General features: G+C 46.9%; 1 protein-coding gene across 2 annotated transcripts; it reads right to left on the bottom strand.

Annotated features, from left to right (window-relative positions):
• Window positions 1-531: 531 nt before the first annotated feature.
• ccnq (cyclin Q) lies at window positions 532-3,842 on the bottom strand. 2 transcript variants are annotated; one of them, XM_033019584.1, is made up of 2 exons: window positions 2,624-3,842; window positions 532-2,017 (listed from the first exon to the last, which is right to left on the bottom strand). In XM_033019584.1, exons 1-2 carry the CDS (start codon window positions 3,301-3,303, stop codon window positions 1,888-1,890), a joined length of 810 nt encoding a protein of 269 aa, XP_032875475.1. In that variant the 5' UTR covers window positions 3,304-3,842; the 3' UTR covers window positions 532-1,887. The 2 variants fall into 2 exon arrangements, with proteins under 2 accessions (XP_032875475.1, XP_032875476.1); XM_033019585.1 differs by lacking the exon at window positions 532-2,017 and having other exon boundaries at window positions 2,491-3,710.
• Between the last annotated feature and the right edge of the window lie 8,408 nt (window positions 3,843-12,250).

Here is a 12,250-nt window from a genome sequence, read left to right as displayed (position 1 = left end):
ATCAGAGACAAATGAATGGAAGTAAGAAACAGAACTGGAGAAGTAAAACAGCCCAAGACACATGACAGGTAGCTTAAGTAATTCCTAGAGCCACTGGGGCAGTTGAACAAAAATCTGACAAAACAAATTTTAAGTAGTGTTTAAAAGATACAAAGAGCTCCATAAGAAATGGAGAGGTAATACCAGAACCTAGGGCCATAGCAGCTGATATTCGGCCACCAGTGATGGAGGGCAGACCTATTTAGCCTCAGAGTGTTGCTCAGGTGGGGATAGAGTTAGTGGCAAGGGAAATCAGTTTGCTGCAAAGACCAGTGTAAATGTCTTAACTCTTTGCAATAATTATTTAGAGGAAATTTCAGCTCATTTAGTAAAATGTGTAGAACACAAACTATTTCATGGCAACACAGATGGTAAGAAGTGTTGCAATGAACAATTACTTCAGAGTAATATTGGGAAATGTTTCAGTTAGCACAATTCCATAATTAGCTTGACATGTGCACATATATCCCAGAGAAGCACAGCAACTGTTTCAGTAGTTCAGTTTATTAGTGAAAGAAAGCTAGATTAATAACAATAATCATTAATCCATATATTGTAGGTACAACTGCACATATTAATTTAGTTACACATCATTTCAGTTAATTCCAATGAGTGATGTTGAAATATTTATGTACATAACAAGTAAAACCAAGATTACATGAACAATAATTCACTCCATTTAAGGTTGAAATGGTTGCTCAACAATTCTTTGGAAATTTTCATTTTTTTAATATTCACAATACCAATATAAAGTCAGAGTCAAACTGCACAGAAACAGAGTTTTCAGCCAAAATCGTTCACATTGAGCAAGACGCGCCATCCAAGTTGGTTCCATTTGCCCGTGCTTGGCCCATATCCCTCCCTGTAGATCTTTCCTACCCATGTATCCAAGCGTCTTTTAAATGCTATTATAGTACAGGTCCACCACCGATTTTCCAGCACCTCCTTTAATCTGGACAAAATTAGGAGAGCACACTTGAAATCCCCCTCGGAAAACTGCCCTGAAAATATGGCGCCTAGGCAGGGTGAGGTGGCTGATCTTGACCGAATCATGACTTCCGTGGGCGATCGGCGGATCGAATTTGCCCCCGGCGGCCGGGGGTCTGGAACTTCGGCCCAGCCAGTCGGCAGATCCATTCCCACAGCCGACCTCAGAGGCCAACTTTGTAGGCCGGTATCTCGGCCCCCCTGCGGCCCATGCAACCCGTTCTGACTCCTCCGAGGCCGTGACCTCTGTTGGTCCAGCAAAACATAGTCCGGCAAGCCTCTGGAACCAAGAGTGCTGAAAAATTGGCGGTGGACCTGTATTAGGATGTTATGTGGCAGCTTAATAAGAATTTAGTTAGGACGCATTTAGAGTAAAGCATGCAGTTCAAGTTGCCCCAATACAGGATAGATGGGGAGGTTTTGGAAAGGGTGCAGAGGAAGGTTGCCAGAATGATGCCTCGATTAAAGGTATTAGCTATAAGGAAAAGGTGGACAGACTGGAATTGTTTTTTTCTGGAACGCTGGAGATTGAGGGAGACCTGAAAGAAAAATTATGAGATTATAGATGGAGTAGACAGATCAAACTTTTATCCCTTTATGGAAAAATCAAATACTAGAGGACTTAGCTTAAAGATGAGAGGAGCAAAGTTGAAAGGAGATGAGCAAGGCCTGGAATGTGCTGCTGGGGATGGTGGTGGAGGCAGATATGATAGTGACGTTTAAGAGGCTTTTAGATAGGCACAGGAATTTGAAGGGAATGGAGGGATATGGCACCTGCGCAAGCAGAAAAGAGTTTGTCTTGACATCATGCTCGGCACATTGTGCGCCAAAGGCCTTTTCCTGTGCTTTACCGTTCTATGTTCATTGTTGTAGCTTTAAAAAACACTTGTTAACTGCTCTTGGAATATTGTGTGCATCTCTCGTTGCTATACTACAGGCAGGATACAGTGGCCTATCTCTCTCTCTCCTCACCCCTATCCCCTCTCTTCCTCTCGCCCCTATCCCTCCACACAGGAGTGAGTGAGGGGTTAGAGAGGGCAGTGGGCAGAAAGGGGGGAGGGAGGGAAGAGCGGGAAGGGAAGAGTGACTGAAGATCAGAGAAAGGGGGAAAGGGGCAGAGAGCAGAAAGGGGGGGGTGAGAGGGGAAGAGGGCAGAAAGGGAGGGGGAGGGGAAGAGGGCAGAAAGGGAGGGGGAGGGGAAGAGGGCAGAAAGGGAGGGGGAGGGGAAGAGGGCAGAAAGGGTGGGGGAGGGGAAGAGGGCAGAAAGGGAGGGAGGGGAAGAGGGCAGAAAGGGAGGGAGGGGAAGAGGGCAGAAAGGGTGGGGAAGAGGGCAGAGAGGGAGGGAGGGGAAGAGGGCAGAGAGGGAGGGAGGGGAAGAGGGCAGAGAGGGAGGGAGGGAGGGAGGGGGAGAGGGCAGAGAGGGAGGGAGGGGGAGAGGGCAGAAAGGGAGAGAGGGTTGGGAAGAGGGCAGAGAGGGAGGGACAGAGAGGTGGAGGACAGAAAGGGAGGGGAGAGGAAGGGAAGCGTGCTTCCCGAAGGTGTGCATCCCCTCTCCCTCCTCAACCCTGCCCCTCACAGCTTGGCGTCCATCTCGTACACGGCCACCATTTCGCGGCCGATCTCCTGCAGGATGTCCCACGTACACCCCTCACACAGCACCTGCCACCAGTCGCGACCGCTGCTGCCCTGTCCGGGCACCTCCAGGCCGTAGCAGAGCAGGGCGAGGTGTAGTGCGGCGGCGGCCAGATGCTGGGGCCGGTGGCGGAGGCACAGGGCCCCGTGATAACTGTCCCTGAGCAGCGCCCAGGCCGTGGGGCCGAGGGGCGTCCGCTCCCAAACATGGCGGTTGAGCCACCCCCTGAGCGCCAGCAGGTAGTGGAGCAGGTACTTGTGGGGGTGCTGGAAGGACACCTGGAAGTTGAGAACCCTCAACATCAGGAGCTCGCACTGCACCAGACTCTCCCGTAAGTCCCAGAAGGTGTTGTCTACCTGTAGCGGCGGCAGGCGGGGGTAGAGGTAGCGGTGGCAGACGTTGAGGATATCGCGGGCCCGCAGGTGCTGCTCCTCCACTTTGCCGGCCAGGAAGATGGCGGCCGTGGCCACCAGGTAAGGGTCGTAGGCGCCCGGCGCCGTGCGGGCAACGAAGCGGTGGTAGATGGTGCAGGCCGAGGCCAGCGGCAACGAGCCCAGGCCCAGCTTCACCCCCGACTCCAGGATGAAGCGGCACACACGGAAATGGAGGCGCTCCCTCCGCGACTCCTCCTCCTCCTCCTCCATCCCGATCCCGACCCCGACCGGGGGCAGCGAGGGAGCGCCCCAGGGAGAGGGGGCTGTGCTCGTCTCCGCGTCCACCGGTGCTCGTGCTCGTCCCCGCGTCCGCTGCTGCTCGCTCCCGGGGGTCTGTACTCGTCCCCGTGTCCACCGGTGCTCGCTCCCGGGGGTCTGTGCTCGTGCTCGTCCCCGCTGCTGCTCGCTCCCGGGGGTGTCTCTGCTCGTCTCCGCGTCCCCGTCCACTGGTGCTCGTCTCCGCGTCCGCTGCTGCTTGCTCCCGTGGTGGGGCGGGAGAGAGAGATCTGGCCTTGCTCGTCCCCGCCTCTGCTGCTCGTCTCCTCTAAGGGAGGGGTGGGGGAGGGAAATCAGGCTGTGCTTGTGCCCGCGGCCGGGAGGAGCGGGTCGAGGCAGCGGCCGGGAGGAGCGGGTCGAGGCAGCGCCCGGGCCGCCGCTTTCCCCAGAGATCTGGCCGTGCTCGTCCCCGCCGCCGCTCGCTCCCACGGTCACGTATGGAGGGGGGAGACGTGCGCTCGCCAGCCTTGCCTGTGAATGCAAAGTTTTATACACCTCTCACACTCGGCTAACAATTTCCGATTCATGCTCGGTGCTATCCATTAGGTTGTCAAGTGTGTTTCATTGTCAAACGTCCCAGCTCGAAGACTTAAATTCTTACTTGTAGCAGTACAACCAAATATGCAAACATAGTACACTGTAAACAATATAATAACTGAGAAAAAGTGCGTACACGCACACAAACTCCCCTGACATCAGTTTGAAGAAGGATCTCGCCCCGAAATGTTACCCATTCCTTCTCTGCCTGTCAGATGCTGCCTGCCCAGCTGAGTTACGCCAGCATTTTGTGTCTATCGATTTAAACCAGCATTTGCAGTTCTTTCCCACCTGTGTGTGTGTATATAAACACACGCACACATGTGTACATATCTATGTATGCACACACACACACAGTGTAAAAGTAAAAGAGAAGTATAACATAGCAAAGCTGACCAGGAAGCCAGAGGTTTGGGAAACTTTTAAAGAGCAACAGTAGATAACTGAAAACGCAATAAGGGGAGAAAAGATGAGGTACGAAGGTAAGCAAGCCAAGAATATAAAGGAGGATTGTAAACATTGTTTTAGGTCTGTGAAGAGGAAAGAAAATAGTTAAGACAAAGTTGGACCCTTGAAGTCTGAAACAGGCGAATTATTTATGGGGAACAAGGAAACGGCAGACAGGGCCGGCCTTAGGGGGTGCGGGGCCCAATTGGGAACAATTTTGGTGAACCCCAGATTCCCAGCCAAGGTCTGTCAGCCCAGTTATTTAGTATATATTATGAAATTGTACACTAGGTGCTATGTGTGAATCTCTCCTGCTTCCTCCCGTTTGCCTGTCAGTAGCTCCGCTGGCTTCCAACCTTTACCGTAGCTGCTAATTATGTGATTGGACACAATGGCCTTGGAGACAGCGGCTGATTGGACGGGAGGAGACCTATTTGTTGATTGGACGGGAAGTTTAAGGCAAGCTGGTTGGTGATTGGATGCAACCCCCTTAGAGACAGCGTTTGATTGGCCGCCAAATAAAATTGTCAAATAGGAAAACAAAAATCGCTGGTCGGTGCGAACTCAGTGGACTATCTGGTTGTATCTCCAAACTAATCTGGTTGTATCAACCAGACTATCTGGTTGTATCTCCAAACTAAACAGTATAACATGCAGGTACATTCATTTAAAATTAAATTCAGTGATTATTTCACACGATTTCTCACTGTGTAAAGCTCAATATCTGACCAATTTCTGTTTAACACGTTTGGTCTGCCGTGAGCATTTTTCTCTCCCAAAACAGTTAATATCTAGCAAACCGATCAACGAACCAGACAGCAGTTGGACGCAGTCATAGAAACATAGAAAATAGGTGCAGGAGTAGGCCATTCGGCCCTTCGAGCCTGCACCGCCATTCAATATGATCATGGCTGATCATCCAACTCAGTATCCTGTACCTGCTTTCTCTCCATACCCCCTGATCCCTTTAGCCACAAGGGCCACATCTAACTCCCTCTTAAATATAGCCAATGAACTGGCCTCAACTACATTCTGTGGCAGAGAATTCCAGAGATTCACCACTCTCTGTGTAAAAAACGTGTTTCTCATCTCAGTCCTAAAAGATTTCCCCTTTATACTTAAACTGTGACCCCTTGTTCTGGACTTCCCCAACATCGGGAACAATCTTCCTGCATCTAGCCTGTCCAACCCCTTAAGAATGTTGTAAGTTTCTATAAGATCCCCCTCAATCTTCTAAATTCTAGCGAGTACAAGCCGAGTCTATCCAGTCTTTCTTCATATGAAAGTCCTGACATCCCAGGAATCAGTCTGGTGAACCTTCTCTGTACTCCCTCCGATTAGGAGCCCAAAACTGTACGCAATACTCCAGGTGTGGTCTCACCAAGACCCTGTACAACTGCAGTACAACCTCCCTGCTCCTATACTCAAATCATTTTGCTATGAATGCTAACATACCATTTGCTTTCTTCACTGCCTGCTGCACCTGCGTGCCTACTTTCAATGACTGGTGAACCATGACACCCAGGTCTCGTTGCATCTCCCCTTTTCCTAATCGGCCACAATTCAGATAATAGTCTACTTTCCTGTTTTTGCCACCAAAGTGGATAACCTCACATTTATCCACATTATATTGCATCTGCAATGCATTTGCCCACTCACCCAGCCTATCCAAGTCACCTTGCAACCTCCTTGTTTAGAGGGGTTTAAACGGTTTAGAGATGTTTAGAGGGCATCAGATGGGTTCAGGTGTGTTTAGAGGGGCTAGAGGGGGTTTAGAGGTGTTCAGAGGGTCCCAGAGGGGTTTAGAGACGTTATAAGCCCCCCGTGAGAAATTGTATTTCTCTGAAATTGAAGATAGACATAAAGCTGGAGTAACTCAGCAGGACAGGCAGCGCAGCGACTCTGGAGAGAAGACCCTTCTTCAGACTAAACTGAACTCTCGTCAATGAGAGTACTTGTGATTGTCTAAAGAAGGGTCTCGACCAGAAACGCAACCCTCTCCCCAGAGCCCATGCCCGTCCCGCTGAGCCACCTTCAACTTCAGAGCCAAACAAAAAACAGAGTGCTGGAGGAACTCAGCGGGCAAGGCGGCTGCCTCACCCGCTGGGTTTCTCCAGCATTTTTGTCTACCGCAAAACGTCAATGATTCCGGGAATGCGGAGGCGACAGGGTGCGAGAGCTAGAGAGAGACGAGATGAGGAGCGGGAGAGAGGGAGGGAGGGAGAGAGCAAAACACAGAAAGACACAACGTGGGTCGGAAGGTGAATAACTAACCTGCACACCAGGAAGAAGCCCCTTCTCGCGGTCCGGGGCCCTCACTCACGATGGTGAGTTTAAAGAAATTCTCAATGTGTCATCGATCTACATTCCTCAGTAAATGTAATTGTGTTTTAAACAAGTATTAATGACGCCGCGTGAATTTTATTCAAAGGAACACGGCGTCATTAATACTTGTTCAAACACAATAACATTTACTGAGGAATGCGGATGGATGCATTGATGACATTGTATAACAACGTGTTAAGTACATGCTGTTAAGAAGTGCTAACAGTACTAGTTAACAAATCGTTTGTGTCTGATGGCCGTGCAGCGGTTGTTATACGCAAAGATCCTATAGTGGAGCTCTGCCAGAAGATCTTTGGTTATACATGTTTGTTTAAAAAAAAAATCCGGATGGCGAATTAAAAAACAACTTTATTTAACAAAGAGAATTCGTATATCCGTACGAAAAACGGAACATTAGTGCGGGGCCCCCCTTAGGCGCGGGGCCCAATTGGGAGCAATCGGTCAAATCGGCTTAAGGCCGGCCCTGAAGGCAGACGAGTTGAACAGGTACTTTGGATCTGTCTTCAGTAAGGAAGACACAAACAATCTCCCTGATGTACTAGTGGCTTGAGGATCTCGGGTGATGGAGGAACTGAAGGAAATTCACATTAGGAAGAAAATGGTGTTAGGTAGTCTGACGGGACTGAAGACTGATAAATCCCCAGGGCCAGATGGTCTGCAACCCAGGGTACTTAAGGAAGTGGCTATAGAAATTGTGGATGCATTGGTGATCATTTTCCAATGTTCTATAGATTCAGGATCATTTCCTGTGGATTGGATGGTAGCTAATGTTATCCCACTTTTTAAGAAAGGCGGGTGAGAGAAAACAGAGAATTATACACCAGTTAGCCTGACAACAGTGGTGGGGAAGGTGCTGGAGTCAATTATTAAAGATGAAAAAGCGGCACATTTGGATAGCAGTAACAGGATTTGTCCGAGTCAACATGGATTTACAAAGGGGAAATCATGCTTGACTAATCTTCTGGAATTTGAGGATGTAACTAAGAAAATGCACAAGGGAGAGCCAATGGATGTAGTGTACCTGGATTTTCAGGAAGCATTTGATAAGTTCCCACATAGGAGATTAGTGGGCAAAATTAGGGCACATGGTATTGGGGGTAGAGTGCTGACATGGATAGAGAATTGGTTGGCAGACAGGAAACAAAGAGTAGGGATTAACGGGTCCCTTTCAGAATGGCAGGCAGTGACTAGTTGGGTACCGCAACGCTCAGTGCTGGGACCGCAGCTATTTACAATATATATCAATGATGTCGATGAAGGGATTCAAAGTAACATTAGCAAATTTACAGATGACACAAACCTGGGTGGCAGCGTGAACTGTGAGGAGGATGCTATGAGGATGCAGGGTGACTTGGACAGGTTGGGTAGATACAGTTTGATGTGGATAAATGTGGATCAACTTTGGAGGCAAAAACAGGAAGGCAGATTATTATCTGAATGGTGTCAAAGTGAAAAGGGGAAGTATAAAGAGATCTGGGGGTCCTTGTTCATCAGTCACTGAAAGTAAGCATGCAGCTACTGCAGGCAGTGAAGAAAGCTAATGGCATGTTGGCCTTCATAACAAGAGGAGTTGAGTATAGGAGCAAAGAGGTCCCTCTGCAGTTGTACAGGACCCTAGTGAGACCACACCTGGAGTATTGTGTGCAGTTTTGGTCCCCTAATTTGAGGAAGGACATTCTTGCTACTGAGGGAGTGCAACATAGGTTCACAAGGTTAATTCTCAGGATGGCAGGACTGTCATATGCTGAGAGAATGGAGCGGCTGGGCTTGAATACTATGGAATTTAGAAGGATGAGAGAGGATATTATTGAAACATATAAGATTAAGGGATTGGACACGCTGGAGGCAGGAAACATGTTCCTGATTTCGGGAGAGTCCAGAACCAGGGGCCACAGTTTAAGAATAAGCGGTAGGCCATTTAGAACAGAGTTGAGGAAAAACTTACTCACCCAGAGAGTTGTAAATCTGTGGCATTTTGCTGCTTCAGAAGGCAGTGGAGGCCAATTCTCTGGGTGCTTTCAAGAGAGCGTTAAAGCTCTTAAAGATAGCGGAGTCGGGATATGGTGAGAAGGCAGGAACGGGGTACTGAATGTGGATGATCAGCCATGATCACATTGAATGGCAATGCTGGCTCGAAGGGCCGAATGACCTACTCCCACTCCTATTGTCACACATATATTCATATATACACACACATATACATACATACACACACACACACACACACACTCACTCCTAGGCCTTTCCGAAACAGGATTAATGTCTATTTACAACCTTTCTTAACGTTTTCCAAATGCCTCCTTAACAACAACGCACCTTATCACGGATAGGTGCAGTCATCACTTTTGTTTGATACTGCATAGTCTTTCATACATTCAGTACCGATTAGTGCTGATATGCTTTCTATCTTTTTTTTTTCAAAAAGAGTCATAATCAGCATTCCCAAATGTCTTGTGGTATGGCTTTTCCGCTCACAAGACCATCACTAGATGTTATACCACGTTGTTCCTAGATCTCCGTTTCATTATTATATTTTAATTCTGTAATCTGTAACTTGCAGCATGTTTACTTTCAGCCCATATGTTGCCAAGAGATAGACGGTGTCTTTTATATAGAATATTATGCACCAGTGAGATATGCACTGCAATAAAAATAGTTTGTCAATGCCTATAAAAATGCAGATGCCTATTCATCCTTACAATAATACAATGTTATTTGTATAACTTTTCAAAAGACAGATTCATTGAATAGTTGAACCAGTTCCAGGGGTTAAATGATCCATTTCTTTGATAACATGAAAGATTAGAAACATAGAAACACAACAAGATTGAGCTGGGTAGGTATTCAACACTCTGTGCCTGCTCTACCATTTAACATGGTAATTGTTGATCATCCACCTCAAAATCACATTCCTGGTGTTATCCCATACACCATGATTCTTGTGTAGGAAGGAACTGCAGATGCTGATTTAAACCGAAGTCAGACTCAAAAATCTAGAGTAACTCAGCGGGTCAGACAGCATCTCTGGAGAAAGGGAAGCGGTGACATTTCGGATCCAAATACAGAACAAATGACTCAATAGGGAAATGAGGGTCAGGGGCTAGAGTTTCAGACTTGCAACAACACAACATATGTTTCTCTAGAATTTCATTACTGCAAGCTAAAAACAGGCTGTATGTTATATTGTTTAATGAATGATCAGTGCACAAGTGTCACCAGACACGTCATAACTTAAATGGTGAAATTAGCAGATGTATTCATAAGAGACAATGGTGCCAAAGATCATGATGGTGCCGGATAACTGCAGGAGGTCACATGGAAACATGTGATTTTCAACAGCTTTTTTTCTGCTTGCCAATTTTCAAAGTAACTTTTTCCATGGTTTGCTAGTTCCCGATCACAAATCATGTTATAATATATTAAAGAACACTATTTGTATTGATTGGGCCTATTTCATTGATCGCATTATATCCAATTTGCATTGTGGAAACATATGTTACAGCAGAATAACCTGAATGAAGCTCTACAGTCGCAGCTAAGAGAAAAATTCTTCTTATCTCTGTCTTAAATAAGAACTTATCCTGAGGATTCCGATTCTGGACTGCCATGAGAGGAAGATTCCTCTCAACATTTGCCTTTGGAATCTTACATATTTCAGTCAGATTGCCTTTCATTCTTCTGCAGTCCAGTGAATAGTAAGGTTGTCAGGGGTTATAGAGAGAAAGCAGGAGAATGGGATTGAGATGGATAGGTAGATTAGCCATGAGTGAATGGCGGAGGAGACTTGGTGGGCCGAATGGCTTCATTCTGGCAAATGGGACTAGCGTAGATGAGATATCTTGGTCAGGGCGGACGAGTTGTGCTGAAGGGCCCGTTTTCAATGCTGTATGACTGACTCCATGACTCTTAACATTTCAGAGTAGTAAAGAAATACAGCATGGGCATACCTCCACCACTAGTGGCTGCAACACCCACAGAACACACAGGTAGAACTTTATCCTACCATCGGCAATATTTTTCTCTCCACATTTTTTCATGACACTTTGCCAAATGCCTATTAGAAGTCCAAATGCCAATTGGCTCCTCTATGTCCTCTGGTTGAGATATCCTCAAATTCCTAATAAGTTTGTCAGACATAAGCCTCACTGACTGTGTCAGATTAGTTTTAGAGATGGAACGCAGAAGTAGGCCCTTTGGCCCACCGAGTCTGCGCCGACCAGCAATCCCCACACATTAACATCTTCCTACATACACTAGGGACAATTTCACACATACATCAAGCCAATTAACCTACATACCTATATGTCTTTGGAGTGTGGGAGGAAACCAAAGATCTCAGAGGAAACCCACACAATCATAGGGTGAACAACATTAAATATTTTCCAAATGCGCTGCTAATGTCTACTTCCTGCTCCCTATTGGCACATGCTATCTAGGCTGTGGTAAAGGTTAATTGTAAAGTCAGGTGGTATTATGAGTTATGAGTAATAGATTGGATAGATGGTCACAGTCTTTTTCCCAGGGTAGGGGAGTCTATAAGTGGAAGGCATAGGTTTAGGGTGATAAGAGAATGATTGAATGGGGATCAGAGGGGTACGTTTTTCCACACAAAGGGTGATGGATAAATGGAACAAGCTATCCGAGAAGGTGGCAGAGTCACAGAGTTATACAGTGTTGAAACAGGCCCTTCGGCCCAACTCACCCACACCAGCCAACAATGTCCCAGCTACACTAGTCCCACTTGCTTGCACTCCAAGCCTGTCCTATCCATGTACCTGTCTTATTGTTTCTTAAACAATGGGATAGTCCCAGCCTCAACTACCTCCTCTGGCAGCTTGTTCCGTACTCCCACCACCCTTTGTGTGAAAAAGTTACCCCTCGGATTCCTATTAAATCTTTTCCCATTCACCTTGAACTTATGTCCTCTGGTCTTTGATTCCCCTATTCTGGTCAAAAGACTCTGTGTATCTACCTGATCTATTCCTCTCATGAATTTGTATACCTCTATAAAATCTTCCCTCATCCTCCTGCGCTTCATGGAATAGAGACTCTGTCTACTCAACCTCTCCCAATAGCTCACACCCTCTAGTCCTGGCAACATCCTCGTGAATCTTTTCTGAACCCTTTCAAGCTTGACAACATCTTTCCTATAACATGTTGCCCAGAACTGAACATAATATTCTAAATGCACTCACCAACATCTTATACAACTGCAACATGACCTCTCAACTTCTATACTCAATACTCTGACTGATGAAGGCCAATGTGCCAAAAGCCTTTTTGACCACCTTATCTACCTGCGACTCGACCTTCAAAGAACCATGCACCTGTACTAGATCCAACTGCTCTACAACACTACCCAGAGGCCTACCATTTATTGTGTAGGTTCTGCCCTTGTTCGACATCCCAAAATGCAATACCTCACACTTCTCTGTATTAAATTCCATCAACCATTCCTCCGCCCACCTGGCCAATCGATCCAGATCCTGCTGCAATCTTTCGCAACCATCTTCTCTATCTGCAAAACCACTAACTTTTGTATCATCAACAA

Source organism: Amblyraja radiata, chromosome 4 (assembly GCF_010909765.2).
Source record: "Amblyraja radiata isolate CabotCenter1 chromosome 4, sAmbRad1.1.pri, whole genome shotgun sequence".
NCBI classification, from domain to species: domain Eukaryota; kingdom Metazoa; phylum Chordata; class Chondrichthyes; order Rajiformes; family Rajidae; genus Amblyraja; species Amblyraja radiata.
The sequence above is the reverse complement of the archived record's forward strand: the minus strand, read 5'-3'. Positions and strand labels throughout refer to the sequence as shown.

Excerpts from the sequence above, each read along its gene's own strand:
- ccnq (XM_033019584.1), bottom strand. The coding sequence starts at position 3,303 with ATGGAGGAGGAGGAGGAGGAGTCGCGGAGGGAGCGCCTCCATTTCCGT. Across the intron at positions 2,018-2,623 it reads GGCCGCGAAATGGTGGCCGT|AGGAAGAGAGGGGATAGGGG; the intron begins GTACGAGATGGA and ends GATAGGGGCGAG.